Source organism: Myiozetetes cayanensis, unplaced genomic scaffold (assembly GCF_022539395.1).
Source record: "Myiozetetes cayanensis isolate MyiCay16 unplaced genomic scaffold, myiCay2020 scf3, whole genome shotgun sequence".
Classification (NCBI taxonomy): domain Eukaryota; kingdom Metazoa; phylum Chordata; class Aves; order Passeriformes; family Tyrannidae; genus Myiozetetes; species Myiozetetes cayanensis.
Window position 1 is genome coordinate 5,597,541 of NW_026087521.1, and position 17,827 is coordinate 5,615,367.

Sequence of the window (17,827 nt, forward strand, 5' to 3'; positions counted from 1 at the left end):
AATCACATCCCACTCACCAAAAATGCCTGGGAGCACCAGTGACACCACAGTCCTTCCTGTCTTTCTTCCATGGCCACGACAATTTGTGCTGCAGGAGGTTGAAATGCTACAGCCCAACACTGAAGTCTTCAGATTCAATCTAGCACAGCATCAGAGTGAAAGGAAAAGCAACCACAGAAGACCACAGCATGTACTCAAGTGAACTCCTTTTCCTCTTAAATTCTAATTAGTTTAATTCCACTTAATTTTTGCCACACATAATTTAGACACCTCTCCTTCCTCAGTCTTCTGTGTTAATTCTCCAAAGCCCTACCCTGACTGTGTCTCACTAACCACAGGGAGAGCCGTGACAACTAACTTGGACAAGAAGCCTACAGTTTATACAGCTCGAAGCAGACAGATTTTGGAAAATTATGAAACTGTAGGAAAGGGGGAAAAAAAAAAGTCTCAAGTATTTTATGTTGATACTTACTGCTTCAGTGTTTGCAGATCAAAGAAAAACAGTGACAGAGAAGCTCTTATGAGGATACCTAATCCATGACACTGAGATGATTCCCCCCACCAGCAAGGCACTGGCACAGCTGTGTCTCACTGCACATCAAGAGGGGTACAAGTGACAGACTCAAATCTGGCTGTTCCTTTAGTTTGGTTTGTCCAGTTAAATGAAGATAAAAATGTATTTTGCACCAGAGATGGCACAAGGCTGTTTTTTTAAAAAATACCCAACTCTATACCATCCTCCAAACATGAGGCACAGCAGCCACAGTCAGGCTGTTCCCATGCACTTTGATCAATGTGACTTTGCAAATCCTTCATGCCAGTAATTCTCCTCTTCTAAACTGGTATTGGGTGAGATAATTAGAACAAAACCAAAAAAATTACGATCACAGTTTAGGCTCCCAGCTTTTGCAAATGCCAGGGTGAGGTGTAGCAGTGTAATAAACTACAGTCAACAACCTTGCTGCTTGTGTAATAATGCAAAAGCACTATACAGGCTGTATCCATATTGCTTAGTCTAAAAATAAACATGTACAGATTAAATAGGACATACATCGTATCTCTACATGATCCATTTATGACAAACTAACAAAATAATTAAGAATAAAGACAAAACCACATAAGCTTAATTATTATTATTTTAACATGTTAAAAATACAGTCACATCAAAATAGGATACACAGTTATAAAACTGTTGCAGATGACATAAGAAAATAGTGTGTATATATTTTATATATAAAAATCTACAGTATTTACTAATGCTGATACATATTTCGGAGCCTTGCGTTGCTTGCACAAATAAATTGTACAGCTTCGTTATGAATTACAGAACCATCATTAAACACTGAGATTATTACACTTAGCCACAAAATTATATACATACATTTCTAAGCTGCTGCAAGCAATCAGAACTAAAGTAAGCCCAAGTCATATTTATCTTCACAATTTTATTTTAGTTTCAGTGTAGTGCTTTGCTAACTGTTACTTCGCTGCAGTTCGCAATCTTTAAAATATAAAATTGCCCAGTTATTAAAAATTACATCAGACACGTTATATACACAACAAAAAAAATGTTTTGAAACATACTAAGTAAATGTTACTTCCATTTGTAAAAACTGTTTTACTTCTGTACCTTAAAACTTACCGAGCCAACCTGCAGCAATAATAGGCACTAAAGCTCATTCTTTAAAGGAAAAAAAAAAAAAATAATCCATTTCTATGTTTTCAGTTAAATCTTACAGAACAAAAGACAACAGGACAACCTTCCAAACCATACCAAACTGGTGTTGATGCCAATGTTTAGTACTTCAGTATTAGAAAAAAAAAAGATCTCTGTTCAGCACTCCAAGGACCTCTTCTGGCGAGACCCTCCTGTGCCTCAGCTCCCAGGAAGGGGTCGGTGCATCCAGCACCTGCTACGCGGCACCAGCAGCTCCCAGGGGGAGCATCCCAAACGTGCCACTTCACCTGCTTCTTATCACCCCCAATTCACAGTCAAGGAAAGGAAAACACGAAGTAGGAAAGGCTGCAAACACCGATTGAAATTACTCGTGTCACCCACCAGGAGTTTAAGGTTCATGTTAAAACAGTCGGGATCATTTTAGTGTAGAACACCGCGCAGTGAGAGCAGCCCGACAGCACAGCAGCACCACCAGGCACAACCCTGCCGGCTCTTTGGGGTAAGAAAGGGCAAAACAGAACAGAACTGACTCGACAAAGCTTAAGAGAAGGGACACTGCGTGCTCACACAGCTCAGGGAACATCAAGCCACGAGCAAAGCTGCACAGGAGCGTCAGGGAGTTGCTCGTTCTGACACTTGGGAGATTTGGCCCTGCAACCAGTTTTAGTCTGACAGCACAGCATGGCAAAAAGGGAAGGGTGCAGCACCATTTCTGTATCAGGCATTACTCTCGCTCTGCTCCAGTATTTTGCACATAGGACGACATTCTGAAGGTAGACTTGGGTGAGAAGGTAAAAATTCTCCACTTTCGATGCTCCTAAAAAAAAAACAACTCTAAACACTGCCCTGAATTTTAAGCACCATTACTTAGCCAGATTAGAGACACATTTTTGGCTTTCTGCTTTTGCCTGCCTGCTCCTTCCTGCTGAGGAAAATAACAAACAGTAGTCAAAGGAGAGGAAATTAACTCTCATATAAGATTAAATTAATAATCCCAAAGCATCTCTCCTGCCCAGAACAGATACTGGGATGCTGAGGCAGCTGTATAAAAATGACAGAAATTCCCATTCAAAAGGAATGGCTTCTCAAATAAATTACAAAGAAAAATTAATATGAAATAAAAGTACTTCACAAGCTTTGCCCAAAGTTAAATGCATTTACATTTAAACTCTTTAGCTCTTTTCCATATGAGTTTGTGTATTGTAAGTGCACACCCTCACACGCACACACACATCTGTACAGTGCATTAACAATGTCAGTCAAAATTAAACTTGTAAGCGTGTTACTGGTTTTAGGCAGAAGGATTGTAACACAAGTTATTTAAAAGTAAGGAGCGATGACAGCACGAACCCCACGGTGTGTATGAGCTTATTGCTATGTCTGTGTGCATCAGATCACTTCCAACAGCTCCCATCCAAGCCCAAGAACTCCACCAGCCTTCAACCAAAGTCTGAAACATCTCTGAAATCGTGCGGTTGTTTTTAAACTCGTGTGAACCATCTGCATTTCAGAGAAGAACTGGGGTGGATCACCACTGACACAGTGACATTCGACTGGGTTTGGTTCTTGCCACTTTACTGAGCACAGCCAGCTCCTCAGAGCAGCACAGATTTGTGCACGGACAATCCATCGGTTCTGTTCCGACAGTGCTGGCCTTGAGCCAGCGGGCTGGAATATTGGTACTGAGCTGAGCCGTTCTCCTCAAGGGCTGGTGAAGTCCTGTATCTTACCGGGCTATCCACGGAAACAGCAGGAAGACTGTGGTCTTGAAAAGGTGTTGGCTGAAAATGCTGGTATTTCTGGAAATTGTCCAGGTGGCCTTTGTGAAGGTCTTGGCTCCAGGGCTGCCTGTAGGGCTCGTGTCTGTAGGTATAGGCAGCGTCCGACCACTTCCTATCCTCTGGCACGTAATCCACCGGAGGGATTATGAATTTGACACCCGGGGAGGACCTCGAGTTGCTGGTATAAGCATCGACAGGGGCTACTTCTATGTGACCAGGGGCTGGTGGCAGAGGATTTTGTCGAGTGGCAGGATAGGAATTCACTGGTAGTTTATTGGGGGAATAATCTACCGACATAAAGGGCCCGTACGGCCTCCCAGAGGGGCTGGTTCGGCTGCCGTGGTAATGCAGAGGGACAGAACCTGCGTTGCCTATACTGGGAACGTGCTTTGGAGAATTCCCATGGTAAGTAGGTGGATTACTATAACATGGCAGTGGCTGTTTTGCATTCAGTCCGTGAGCTGGGCCATCAGACTGAGATGCATATTTTGGAGACCTGGGTTGCGAAGCGAAGGTGTAATTATTGGGTATTTTTAACGGAGCTGGTACTTTTTCCATTTGCCTTCTTGGACTGTTGGAATACGCTACATGCCTAGGGCTCTGGGGAAGAGCTCTCTCAAGCATCTCTTCAACAGCATTCTCATTCTCAGTTTCATCTCCTGAAACATTGTCATACTGAGATGCATTAGACCCTCGCTTACCTTCATCAGCATCCAAAACCCTCATCTTTTGCTTTACATTCAAAGACTGCATTTCTCCAGGACTTGGTGGTGGGCCTGAAACCAAATGGTTTACTGGCCTCCCTTTCACATCTGCAGTGAGCTGCATTGTCTTTTCAATTATTTTGATATCAGACGGTTTATTCCACTTAGGTACAAATTCCCTTCTTGTATTTGAAGTAGCATTAGAATTCTGATTAGCAGCTGCATTATTGTACAGACTCGAGGTGTCTGCTGGCTCTGCTGGCTGAGGCTTTTTTCTGGTATCCACCTCATTCTTGGGCAAACTGTTTTGTGTCTCTGTTGGTCGAATCTTCTGCTGTTTTAAGGAAGGTTTCTTTTCCACTGAATTAATTCTTTTTCGGTCATTTGATGAACTTTCTAGTTCTTCTTCTGTGGATGGTCTCCTCTCTGTCCTTGTGGCTGCTTGTGTCCCAGTGCTGTTCTGTCCATTAAGCATTGGAATGGAGTTAAGCACAGAAGGCTGAGGTTCTGATGGAATCTGCCCCAATGGCTTCTTTGGAAGTTCATCTTCTTTACCTAAAAAAAGAGACCAGGAATAACATAAATGCACCTTTGTGCAAAAGTCTTCTTTGATCTGTTGGTCATGCAAGCAAAAATAACTACGAATTAACAGGGCCGCTCTCTGGGTCACCATTCTGCTGAACACCTCAAAGGTTCTTCTGTACACTGACACTGACCACAGATCTTTTAATGGTTCTCATCCTTACTAGTTATTCTACTCTTCCTTCCTATAGCTGACACAATCCTGTCAAGCTTCTGCTCTACCTTGACACTGTTGTTGCAAAAAATGATTTTCCTTGATGACATTTTGGTTACAGTATATATACTGTATATAACCCTCCTCACATTAACCAAACTGCTTTTCTCCACCTTAAAAATCCTTCCCAACGTCCCTCTCCCAATCTGTTGTTTTCCATTCATTCACCATTTAATGTTCACCCCTGGCAAGCTACACTATAAACCTTCTCTCGTTTTGTTTTTTGGTTGGAGCTCCCTATTTTTGGTTGGAGCACAGGTAAGATCTTGCTCCCCCCTAAACCCCTGCCTAGAAATTTCATCCTCAGCATTAAAAAGCTCCAGTAAAAGGTTCTACACAGAATAATTTTCTTTTCAGTTCAGCTTTTTATCAATACAGAACAACTGAAGTAGCTGACACTAACACTGGCTACGCCGCGGTTTCAGCTGAGCATTCCATGGACAAGTTTTGCCAAACACAAGGACATCACTTCCAGAACACAGACATCAATGGAAAGTTCCCCCAGACTGGAACTCAACACATTGCAATAGCCAGTGGGAAACATTAGTTATGTGGGGACCCAGAACAACCCAAACTGACACTACAGAAAGAATAAAGGAGTGTTTCATGGCTTGATGATGCTCATAGAAAAATTCACATCAAATTTTCCACTGCAATCCTTCTCCTTAGCAGTCACCACCCTTCATAATCTCAGCCAAAGTCTTTTATCATATCCACTTGCATATAACTTATTTAACTGTGCAATCCATTATAAGCAGAAAAGGTCACACACTTCTCATTAAATGTATTCATCTAGATTTAATTCATTTGATCTTCAGCATTTAAAAACAAAACACACAAAACTTTTTAAGTCAGGACAACCAAACAAATGCTACTCACTGTGTATCTATTTATTAAGCAGAAGCTCTGTTGTAAAGAGAAAAAAAAAAAAGAAATGGCTACCCTTGCTTTAGCATTACACAAACTAAACAATGCAAAATGGCTGTTGGTAAAACAATCTTGTTTAATCCTTCCTTCTTCCTATGACAAGAACTGTAGGATCTTTTTCCATTGAAGATCATAGAGTTAGTCCCTCACTTTCCAGCTATTTGTAATTAGAATTCTTTGCCTATATGGGTTCACAGGAGTTAAGACACATGGTGTCTCTCTCCCTGACTCGAGTGCTGTGGTTACGAGTGAGTGATGTTCATTTACACAGGCAGGAGCCCGAGTTCCATCTTTGATGACTGGTTCATGATGCAGACACAGAGAGGAAAGGCAGCAGCCAAGGTCACTATTATTTATTGTAACAGTGTAACAAACTACCACCACGGATCAGTTGCTATATAAACTAAATGAAAACCCAGGAGTTTGTGCCAGGCAGGACATGGCAGGAGGACAGCAGGGAAGAACACAATGGTGCCGTGTGTCACGACAAGATAAATAAATAAAAGCACTTAACACAAACAGGCTGGTTTGGCCAAATGATTAAACCAGCCTTTCCTTGACTGTTCTTCAGAAGAGGCCAAAGGTCATATGGAAACCTACCCTTTGCTTCAGGAACAACTTGAGAAACCTCAGTTCACATGTAACACACACAGCCTACCCAGGCTTTCCGTAGAGAACTCCTCCACTCTGATTTTCCCCAGCCATCCTCCTCTCAATCACAGTCCTACAATGATGCAAACTCACAAACCTCTTACACCCCAGGCACTCACTGTCTACCTTGCAACCAACCTGACAAAGGCAGATCCTCCTGCTGAGCTCTCTCCTCAACTTCTGGTCTCCAGAGGGGAGATTCCCCACGTTAAATCCCAGGGTTATACCCCTGGCACACTGTACTCCAGGATGGACAACACACCCCAGACAGCACGGCAGGGAGGGCAGAGCCTCAGCACTGGGCTCCAAGGAATGGCTCTTGGAACTGCAAGTCTCATGTTTGGTCTCTTCCAATGAGGGGCCCTGCTATTCCCAAATCAGATTAAAATCTGGAGCATGGCTTTGCAGCCTTGCCCACCACTGGAGGAAAAGAGGAGAGGACAGAGGAACGAGGTGTGTGGATGCTGTAAAGGGGTGATTTAACAGCTCTGCAACACACTCAACTGCTGCAACAGCCTCTCCAAAATTGTCCTTTAGTCTTTATGAACAGGAGTTCACTTTCTGAACTTGCTTCAGTTTGGCAAGAGGCATTTGTACCATTTAATTCCATCTGCCTCTTCACACCCAGTGTCAGGCAAAGCTGAAGATCTTGTCTTCTAAACAAAAGTGAATTTTGCCCGTAAGAAATATTCCTGATACTGGCTCTTTATGTTACAGGGCTTTCAATCTTACCAGTCTTGAATGTTAAAACAGCATGAAGTCTGAATACAATACTTTGTTATGTACAAAGTAATACCAAAAACTTGTCATCTAAATCATATAGAACTAGTCTTTATATGCTGCCAATCCATTTGTAACTTCCAGGAGGATCCATGGCAGCTATGGGATAGCATAAGAAAATGGCTCCTCAACATCTCTAAATTCTTTAATTTCTGTTCCTGTACACAAGAAATGTTTTAGAAAAATGTTTATTTTCTTCTATGCTTGAAGTTAAAATATTCTAGTTATACATACAAGAAAGCCTGAAGACCTCTAGCAGCTGCAATGCTTCCTTGATGTGACCAGAGATGTTAAAAGCACGAACTCATTTCTTTTCTTCCAGCTTCTACTCTAAGAAATGCCTACAGAGCAATAGGAGACCCTTTAAATATACAAAAAAGGTGGGTTTGGTGTGAGTTTTTGGTTTTTAATTTCACACACTTAAGGTTTCTTAATTACCATTAAGCTCTAACAAACCCAAGTGAGAATACTGCAGACATTTTTATTGAATTCTACCTAGACTGCTTTAAAGGTTACTTTCTGTCACCTTTCCTTCTCATTTCAGGGTAAAAGAACACAGCACAACCAGGCACACGTGGAGTGCATGGTCTGGATGATGTGTGGGTAACATGAATTACAGCTGTAAAATGAGTATCAGAGAAGTGAAATTGCTAAAACTCAGCATTAATTCATGTACTGAGTAACAAGCAAAGTGTTGCAAGACAAAAGTTCATTCAGAAGAAAACCTCGGCACTGTAACAGCACGATACCACGTTTATGGGCTGGCCATGCCAAACCCTAGTGCTTTCAGGGAAAACAAAAACAGGGAACAGCAAGTACATGTGGAAGGAGGTCAGTGGGGAAAAGAAGAAATACAGCTTTGAATCTCAGCCACGGGGCTCTACAGAACTCGGTTTAACTTGACCTTGGACAGAAACAACTGACACAGCCTTGCTTAGTCACCACATCTGCATGTGGAACCAGGAAAGGCCACGCTGGCAGAGGTACCAACCCAGGAATCAAGCACAGCCCTTGCTCTGGTTCAAAAGCGCTCGAGCACCGATCACCTCCTGCCATAAAAACCAACCCGAGCTGGGTAAGCACCCACGGTGCTACAGCAACCAGAAACCCTGCAAACCAGTCACCTGCTAAAGGAAAACCAAAACTGTTGGAAAATGCAGAATGGATATTTAATTCTAGTTGAAATATACAGCTCATACATAAAATATCCATACAAAGGTGCACAGAGCTGTCACTCACAGCGAAAATACCAAGTACTTCAAAAACAAACAAAGACTCCTGAATGTTCACAAAATTAACCAGGTAGAGGATAACCAAATTACCACCATGCACCTCGCTGCCATGGGACGTTCCTCAAATGCACAAGGAGCATGCAAACTGTGTTTGTGAATGCTTTAACCAGTCCACTATCAGCAAGAACAGCAAGAAACCCACGATGCTGCATGCTGGCAAGAAAGAAAAAAGGTAATAAAAGCAAAAGGCCGAGGAAATGAAAACACAATGGAAAAGCAAACAAAAGAAACCAAGTCACAGCAAACACCTCTGCCTTAAGAGGTACAAACACAGCTCGCCACACAAGCATGCAAAAGCACCAATTCCTTCAAGCCACATTTCTTTTATCTACCAATTTTCCACTCCAAATCTGCCTAAAGCCTCACACACAGCTCTCAACCATTTTTTTTACTACTTCAACTAAACTCACTGTTCAAACTCCTTAGATTTGAGCAGGAAAAAATTTTATGTGGGTCTTTTCAAGGACATTCAATTGAATATCTGTGTTGATGATCCAAAATCTGAGTTTTCTCACTGTCTGGACCTATCTGTCCGACTCAGAAAGGGAAAAACTACTGAATTCTACAAGAAGGATTTTTGGGAGAAGTGCTTTTCTATAAATCCATGATGTTTAGATACGAGGTTTAAAAGCATTTTTAAACTAGAAGTTAAGGCAAAGCTGTTCAGTTCAGCTGTGACTGTTCTGGCAGTGACCTCTGCAATCACTGAACGTGCCTTTGTCCTCTGAAGTGATCTGGGCTATCAGATTTTTCCCAAGTTGCCAGTATTCATGTGGGATGGGAATCTTTTAACTCTCACCCTTCTCTCCTCCCTTCTTTCAACAGAAGGGGTTCCTAGACAGTTTAATTACTGGTTTTTCCCAAAGACAAACATTGTATAAGCTTGTATCAGAAATTACAGAGCGGGAACTGCAGGATTTTCTATTTTTCCTTTAAAAGAAAGGCAGTGATTTTAGTTGCCTTTTATGCAGTATAGCATAAAATAAGCAAACAAATAATATAGGGTGAAAAACGGGTAAGGAAGGAGAGGGAAACAATTTAAGCAAAACAAGAAGAATCAGCTGCCTGTTTGTTGTTGGCAAACATATTCCCTGACACGAAAGGAAGCAAAGCAAATATGAGCAGGTCTGACTGTTCCCCAAAAGATAAGACAATTCAAGGCACATTAAAGAAACTTTGTCTCCTGACTTCCTCCTGCTCAAACAAGCCTTGGCCACCACCCAGTGGAAGTGGATCTGCACTGCAAGACTTTCCCAGATAATTGCTTCAGGAGGCACTAACAGCCTCATGCATCGAGTAGCAGACATATAATTGGAGTAAAGTGCTTTAAGTGCTCTCTCCGGTGAATAACAGTCTAGTCCTTAATTTCAGCACCAGAATACGTGCACTCTGACTGTTCTAACACAATTTTCAAGGATGGTAATGGTCATAAAAACAACTCTTGAAAATGACATCTTGAAATTTGGTGTTTATTTTCCATCAGTGACATGCCATCTTCTCTGGTTTACAAGCCCAAGAGAATTTTCAAGAAATTTAAGGGCCTGCACCAGAAGCTCAGGGTGCTCCCTGTAAGTCAACCTTCGCTCCTCCTCCTTTTTATGCCTTCAGTGCCAAAGGAGTTACTAAATGAAATCCTGCCGGGCAACCTGAAGGGAGAACAAAATACACTCTGACTTTCTGCTGCTGTGCTGCTTTTGTAGTGCTGACAGCAAGGAAAACTTACTTTCTAAACATCTGCATTCAGATAAATAATGGAAATGATAACCAGTTTGAACCAGCATAACTATCTGGGTCGTATATTTAAAGATCATGGAAGTTAAACTGTAAATGTTTTTAAAAAATGCAAAGCCAAAGTCTAAAACTGCTGAGGATATACACTAATTATATTAGTACAATTCCAAATATTATTTTAGTTCATAATATTGTAAAGTAGTTGTACCACACAAGAAACAAGGCAGAAAAAAATAGTTTAGTTGATTAAAACACGAAGAGCATTGTCTGAAATAGCTACTCGGGTATTCTTCAAGCACAAGTGAAAAATCCAAAATACCTCTGAAACAAAACACAACCAAAAGAAAGACACCATCAGAAACAGGAAAGCCAAGCTGACTTACGTATTTCTATTGTTCTGGCTGTCAAAAGGCACATTAACAGGGGAGAATGGACATTATTTAATAGATTATTATTAATACTATTAATGCAGTATACACTCCTGCACTGTCACCAATGAATATGTGAAATAGATAACTGAATAAAAGATATTGATAACAAATTTAATAGAATATGACCTTAAAAATAAACATCAGATGAACATTTTAAAATTCCTGGCAAATCCAAGATTCAAATTTTGCTAGTTTTCCCTGACTACAGAAAAGGTTGGAAAAACTAGAACTGAGTCAGAGTTTAAAGCTGGTGTTATCATGCACATATGTAGTTAAATTGATCACAACAGGAGGAGCAGATTTCAAAATTTGCCAATACTCTTTTAAAATCAAGCACAAGACCTTTATGTTTGATTTAAGGCCTGCTGTTAGGTCTATTAAACTTTTAGTCATTTAAAAAAAAAAAAAATCCAACCCAGGACCTCTCTGCCCTCCCTTTTCAGGACTCCTTGTATCAAAACACAGGTGAGAAATTGTCTCAAGAACAGACCTGAGAGGCTTCAAGCTTTGAAGGTGGGCCTGGCTGCCTTATTTACAAAGGACTGGATTAATAAACTATTTGCAGCAAAGTATTTTTAATAGGAAACTTTTACTGGCAAGCACTTTTGTTTATTAAAGTGAGACACTATAAAAATCTATTCATATATAAATATTGTTTATTAAGCACTGCATTATTCATGCAGTTCTACAGGAACGAGTTACAGCAAAGCTGGAAATTCTATCCCTATCCTGTGAGCACTTAAAAGAATTTTGCTGCTGTTTTGAATAACAGACAAGGAAAGAATCTTGAAATCAAGAAATTTTGGAAAGGAATGGTGTACCCCAAGAAAATTCCCCTCATTATGCTCTAAACATCATCCTTGAACTAAGGAAGACATTGTCCATCCTACCCCAGATCTGGCACCTGGGGAAGATGGGAAGCCACACAGAGTGAGGTGAGTGTGCTGTTCAGGACCCAGTCGTGGTGTGGACACCCTGCACCACACCCCAGGCAGTCCAGAAAATACCAAATGTCCTTCCCACTAAATTGGCTTGAGAGCATGTCAGAGGAGAGATACCTTAAAGGACAGTTTTTACTGTCTGGCTGTCACAGCCTGCCCCTCTAGGGCTCAATAACCACGTGGCTTCCCAGTAAGAAGTGTTCTTATCCATACAGTCACTATCCAGAGGCACCGGAAGAGAGGGATGCCTGTTTTGGGTTGTAGGAACAGCACTGGAGTTGCAAGCCGTGCTCTGAAGGTTGCAGTTGCTAAGGACAGGCTACCCTACACTGGTCAGCACTTAAGACTAGAAATTACCACAAAGAGGAAGGAAAATCCATGGTCTGCTTTCTGCCAAACAGCCCCAGTATTGGTAGGAGCAGATATACAAAATTAGCAAGATCCCCTCAACACCCCTGTTTTCTGGCTGAGCCTTTTAAGGGTTTTATCAGTGAGAAAGTGTTCAGCAAGTTCCTTCCTTCTGTGCTCTGAAGGGGACACAGAGCTCCTTAATTCAGTGGGAGAAGCCATGGAGGGAGCAAGCCAGGGAAAGCTACATCAGACATAAGCAGACATCCACTTTAAAGTAACACAAAAGTTATTACCTCTTTTAATATCCTACTGCAGCTTACCCTACTAGGGCAGGAAAATCTATACAGCCTAACAAAGGATGCCAGATGGAAAATTCCACTGAGCTTAATTAGCTCACTGCTATTCCTGGATGACTGATACTGATGCAACTGTAAGATGGAGATTTTTTTTTTCTTCTTTTTCCTAACATGCATTTTTACTTTAGTTCTTAAAGGTGTAATTGTTGCTCAGTGGGAAAAAAAAAAAGTACAAGAGAGGAAGCAGTGCTTTGATTTCAGCTGAGAAAACAAAAATAAAAATAAACACTATTTTATTTTCTCAGGCTACGGTGAATATTTAAATGAACAGGTATTTTTGTGCCTCCCTGACACAGAATGGTTCCATACATTTTAGATGGAATTAGAAGAAAAATAGTAAGACTCAAGGTAGTAAAGACAGAGTCAGACAGACATTTGTATCGGGTTTGTGTGGCCAAGTTTTGGTAGAGGGGGAGGCTACAGGGAACTCCTGAGTGTTCTCTCCCTGCCCTTATCTCAGTCCAGAAGCCATTCCTTGTATTTTCTCTCCCTGCCCAGCTGAGGAGGGCAGTGACAGAGAGCTTTTGGTGGACACCTGGTGTCCTGCCACAACTTATGAGCAAAGCTAAATGTGTAGAGATTGTTCAGAACCTGTAAAAAAATATTACTTGAAGACAGTGATTAATAAGACCAAAATTAAGAGAGAGAAAAATTTTAAAAAAATTAAACCAAAGGCTCGTGAAATTCATATGAAGAACAAATGAGGCAGCCTCACCCAAGTACAGGTAACAGCAGACAAATCAGCCAGGTTCCCATGGATTAGGATGAAGGCAATTTATTTTTATTCTGTGAAAGGTTAAGGAATGCTCCTTTCTACCCCTGGTAAAAACACACCATACAGAGAGGCCTTCCCAGGCTACTTTGAAATTAAAAAGGAAAAAGCTCATTTTCTCATCCAGCACTAAAATCTAATTCACTGTGGCTTTGCTTTTCCTATTTCAAAGTTAAATCTCCCACATTCATGTAGGAGGGGAAAAAACAACACACAAAATACATTTTGTTAGCAATGTTGCTTTAGCTACCCAAAATAAAGAACCAATATGGCTCGAAACAATCAGCATCCGTCAGCTGGTCACATCAGAGGTTACACTGAAGTGTACCCAGCATGAAACCAAACAACTTGCATTTCATGGCCGAACTGCCACTGTCCTTTGCTGTTGGTGCCCCCACAAGGAGACTCCTTGAGTCTCCCACTTTCTGTGCCAAGGTGAGTGGCTCTCACGTCCCCTAAAGCCTCCTCGAACTTTCTGTGAAAATCCAGAGTATTCTCAAACAAAATTTCACTTGAAGGCATTTTATATTCCACCAAAACAAAAGCCTTAAAACACAAATAAGTTAGGAACAGACTTTCTGCCTTCTGCATCAAGAAAATTTCCGGTAAATTCTGTATTTTCCAAGGAAACTCTCAACATTACTGACATGGATATGATCTTCTGGGTTGGAAGATACATTACCATCAAAATCTTTCCCAATTCTTCAGCTACCACAGTTTGGAAACCAGGAACTTTTCACTGACGAAATTTAACTTTACCACATCCATGAAAAATCTACACATCTACAAACTACTGAAGTTGTTGGGATAAGCCCCTCACTGTTCAAATATAACCACTGGACCCCAATGATCCTTAAGGATTCCTTCCATCTCAGGAGATCCTAGGAAGGATTCCATGATGGAGCGGAACTGATGCCCAAGGATGAAGGTGCTCACATCAGTCACCCTGGCCAAGCCTCAGCTGGTAAAGGTGTCTGGTAAAGCTCCTGGCTGAAGAGCAGGGATGGAAAGAACAACTTCAGAAACACAACATTTCTCAAGACAAGTTTCTGGGAAAAGGATGGAGAGAGGGTAGGATGGGAAGGCCACGATTATGAAGGGGAAGGGACAGGTGAAAAGACAAGAGCAAGAACTGGACTTGGGTCTGTGGTGGGGGGAAGAAAGTCAGCTGGGAGATGGTACAGAAATTCAGAAAGAGGGCAAAACACAGGAACAGGGAGAAATGGGAAGCTGAAAAGAAGCCAAGATGATGAAAAACAAAGTAAACAGTTTCCTACTCCAGATCTGCTGAAGAACCAGATGAAACAGGTATTTATTTGAGGTGGGCAGTTGACATAGCCCAATACTGCATGCAATAAATAATGTCTACAGGAAGAGAAAAATTAAGTTCATTAATGAAAGAACAAATTATCACAACAATGCTACACAGGCAACCTTTGTTCTGACACTTCTTAACTTCTGAAAGCCAACCACAGCAACTTTTAAATAAAGTTACTTTAAGGTAATTTCTGCAAGGTTTGTAGTTTTTTTAAAATATACATTTCTCAGATACTATTCTACAATTAAAGGATAAAAAAAAGCACTGAGTAATCACAAGAAAAATTCTAATTAAACATTGTGCAGGTGGGGATAGAAAAGAGAATAGAATCTTAACAGAGGAGAAAGAGATCCTATACATTTCATAAGTAATGCCCCACGAAACAACCACCTCTGCTCTGCAACCAAAAACACAAAGATGGAGAAGAAAAAGAAAATGATTCCATTAAACATCCAGCAGGTCTGTCACCTGCACACAACTAAAAATCTGGATTTGACCAACAGAGGAAACTATCTGAGCTGAAGTTACAAAACAGTCTGGATTCTCAGACAGTGCTGCTACTTCAAACAATTTCAAACCTTGATATTTGAACTTCTACCTGAAAGGTTTTATAAATTCAAGCTAATAAAATTATCAGAATACAGTATGTTTAAAAGTGCTCTGCCATTAGCTTAAAACCAGTAAACAAAACACCAAAAAAGAGCAAATTCACGAAAGGAAAAAATGTTGATTTTAAACTGTGAGGTATTTCGGGGGGGAGTGGGAGGAGGGGGTAAATTTGCACAGCTTTTAACAGCATGAATTAACATTCTGAAAATGAACAATGTGTAAATAGCTCCAAATATCTAAGTGTGCACACGTGCAAGTTTCTTACCTGCTGCTGGTAAATCCAGCTTGGCTCGTTTCAATTCTGCTATAGAATTTTGGAGCTGCTCTATTACGAAGTCATCTTCATAGAAGAAATCCTTGGCTAAAGTCTCCTGCAGAAATTTTACAAGCTCTTCCATCTGTAATTTCATCAGATGCTCTATATAAGGAGGAAACATTATATTTACATTAAGGTATCTTGATAACTAACACTGGAAAATGTACTTCTGTCATGAGGTGCTTTTGTTTTCAAAGCAGAACGAAAAACACTTGTTAATTATGCAGATAACTGATTTCTACACCAGAAATCTATAAAATGCATACAAAATTCACTTGCAGATCACTATGGAAATGCTTTTTATGTACCATTCTCTACTTAGGACAATGTTTTCCAAAGAGGAGCATCTTCACAAAATCAAGAGGTCACCCTCCTTCAAAGCCTTCTCAAGACCAACAGCTTCAGGTCTTTATTTTTCAGCCCTGCATCCTCAACCTACACACACTCTGTAGATCTGTACAACACACATCATCTCTCTTATCAGGAGCTCTGAAAAGCAGTAAAACACTTTAAAAGTCGCTATTTACAGTATCCTCATTCACAGCCAAATTAACTCCCAGTGAAATGATGATGGGCAGTTCACACTTCAGAACCGTTCCTTCAGGGCTCTCTGAAAATTCAGGCCATATTTTGAAAGTCATTTTACAGTTATCAGGTTATTTTTCTTTCCCTTTTTTTTTACACAGCAGTCAGGCCATGTGGCTTTGCAAGGCTGTAACTGCATACCTGTGTAGCTTCTTTATCACCTGTATGTCATCAGAAGTTTCAGGATGTACAATTTCTATCCAGAAACCATTAAAAAAAAAAAAAAAAGCGGTTTTGCACCGTGATAAAAATGCCCTTGGCATGTATTCCACAGTGACAACTTGGACTGGATAGCTACACCATCAATGTTTTTAAGGGTAGACAAGAAACTGGAAAACAAATCAGAATCTGTCTTCTGCCACCTTCTCTGTCAGCCCTCTCATCTCCTCTCTGTTGCCCTGAGCTACTCGAGGTGTTTGATCATGGGGGAAGTTGCTACTTGCTAAGCAAGCAAATCCACACTCAGACCTTCTTCCTCATGTCTTCCCAGAAAAAGAGCAGTGAATAAAAACAAACCAACAAACAAAAAATTCAAGTAGATGTCTATTTGCAAGTGAAGAAGAGGAACCAAAATGCTAAGCCTAATTATTTGCCTCAAAATGTTTAGCTTTCTTAAGTACAATAATGAAAAAGGAACCTTTTCCATTTTTCAAAGCAGTGTATGAACAAACTAGTGAGCACACCCCAGTGAGACAGTGAGGGAGCATCACCACAGTTCAAAAAGGATAAACTTGCAAGAAAATGATGACATGAACTCTGCAGCTCCATGCAGACCATGAGTTTACAGAGTTAAACGACTTCCCTCAGAAAACCAAAGTCCCACAGTAGAAGTGTCTTGAACTTGAGCTAAGAGGTATCACCCTGAGAAATGTTCAAGTTAATTCAAACCTAAAATGCATCCTCAAAATCTTTTGGAACTTAAGATGCTACCTCACTTTAGGGAATCAAGCATAGGTGCTTTAGACAATTCTTCTACTGAAAATCTCAAATTTTACTTTACCCAAAGGCAGGAGATGAAAGAGAAGTCACACAGGCAGACTACAGAAAGTCTGGAATTTAATTACATTCTTGGATAAACGATGGTATAAGGAGACATAGAGTGGTGATTCCTCATTGCTGAGTTGTTTGTTGGTAAGAGTTAGTGGCACACTCTGGATTCTTTGAGTGCTTTCCCAACTAATTTAAATCCTGTAGGGGCTAGGAAGGCATTTCAAACCACAGATCTACAACATTATTCCCCAGTGTTCAGTCAGCAATGCAGCTCACCTCATGTCCATGTTTAAATAACTTTCTTACTGTCATAAATACTTTTCTCTGACAATCACACTGTATTGGGCCTGGCTGAGATGGAGATGATTTTCCCCCAGCAGCCCTTATTTTCTCCTTCCCCCATCCTGCTGGGAAGGGGAGTAGCTTGGTGGGCAACCTGGATCCAGCCAAGGTCAGCCCACCACACACACACACACATTAATAAAGATTTTTAACCCTTTGTGCATAAGGAATGAAAAGGACCTGTCAGAAGAAGCAGAGGGCAAGTGGGAAACTTGAGATTTTCACACATAAAGGTCAAATTACACAAATGAGAACAAAACCTGCTGAATCTCTGTTTAGGTTTCAAATGTTTGAGAGGTCTCTTACTTCTGTGTAGCTTCAGAATTGTGTAAGACATAGCAGTGAGAATCCGCTCTCCTTCAAGTATGTAGATATCCCATATCCTGAGGCTTAACGTAAAGGGAGTCTGCAATGACAGAACCAGGTGATGCTGTGAAAACAGCCTGCCCCAAGTCACAATTCCACACAGCAACAGG

At 40.9% G+C, this 17,827-nt stretch overlaps 1 protein-coding gene across 4 annotated transcripts in view; it reads right to left on the reverse strand.

Annotated features, from left to right (window-relative positions):
- Window positions 1-1,119: 1,119 nt before the first annotated feature.
- Window positions 1,120-17,827, reverse strand: part of USP6NL (USP6 N-terminal like) — a 109,405-nt gene continuing 92,697 nt past the window's right edge. For all 4 annotated transcript variants that reach the window (XM_050324662.1, XM_050324663.1, XM_050324660.1 and 1 more), the window contains 3 exons: window positions 17,658-17,757; window positions 15,384-15,536; window positions 1,120-4,718 (listed from right to left, as the gene is read on the reverse strand). In XM_050324662.1, the coding sequence (XP_050180619.1) occupies window positions 3,274-4,718; window positions 15,384-15,536; window positions 17,658-17,757 (1,698 nt within the window). In that variant the 3' untranslated portion in view covers window positions 1,120-3,273. The remainder of the gene's footprint in view (window positions 4,719-15,383; window positions 15,537-17,657; window positions 17,758-17,827) is intronic.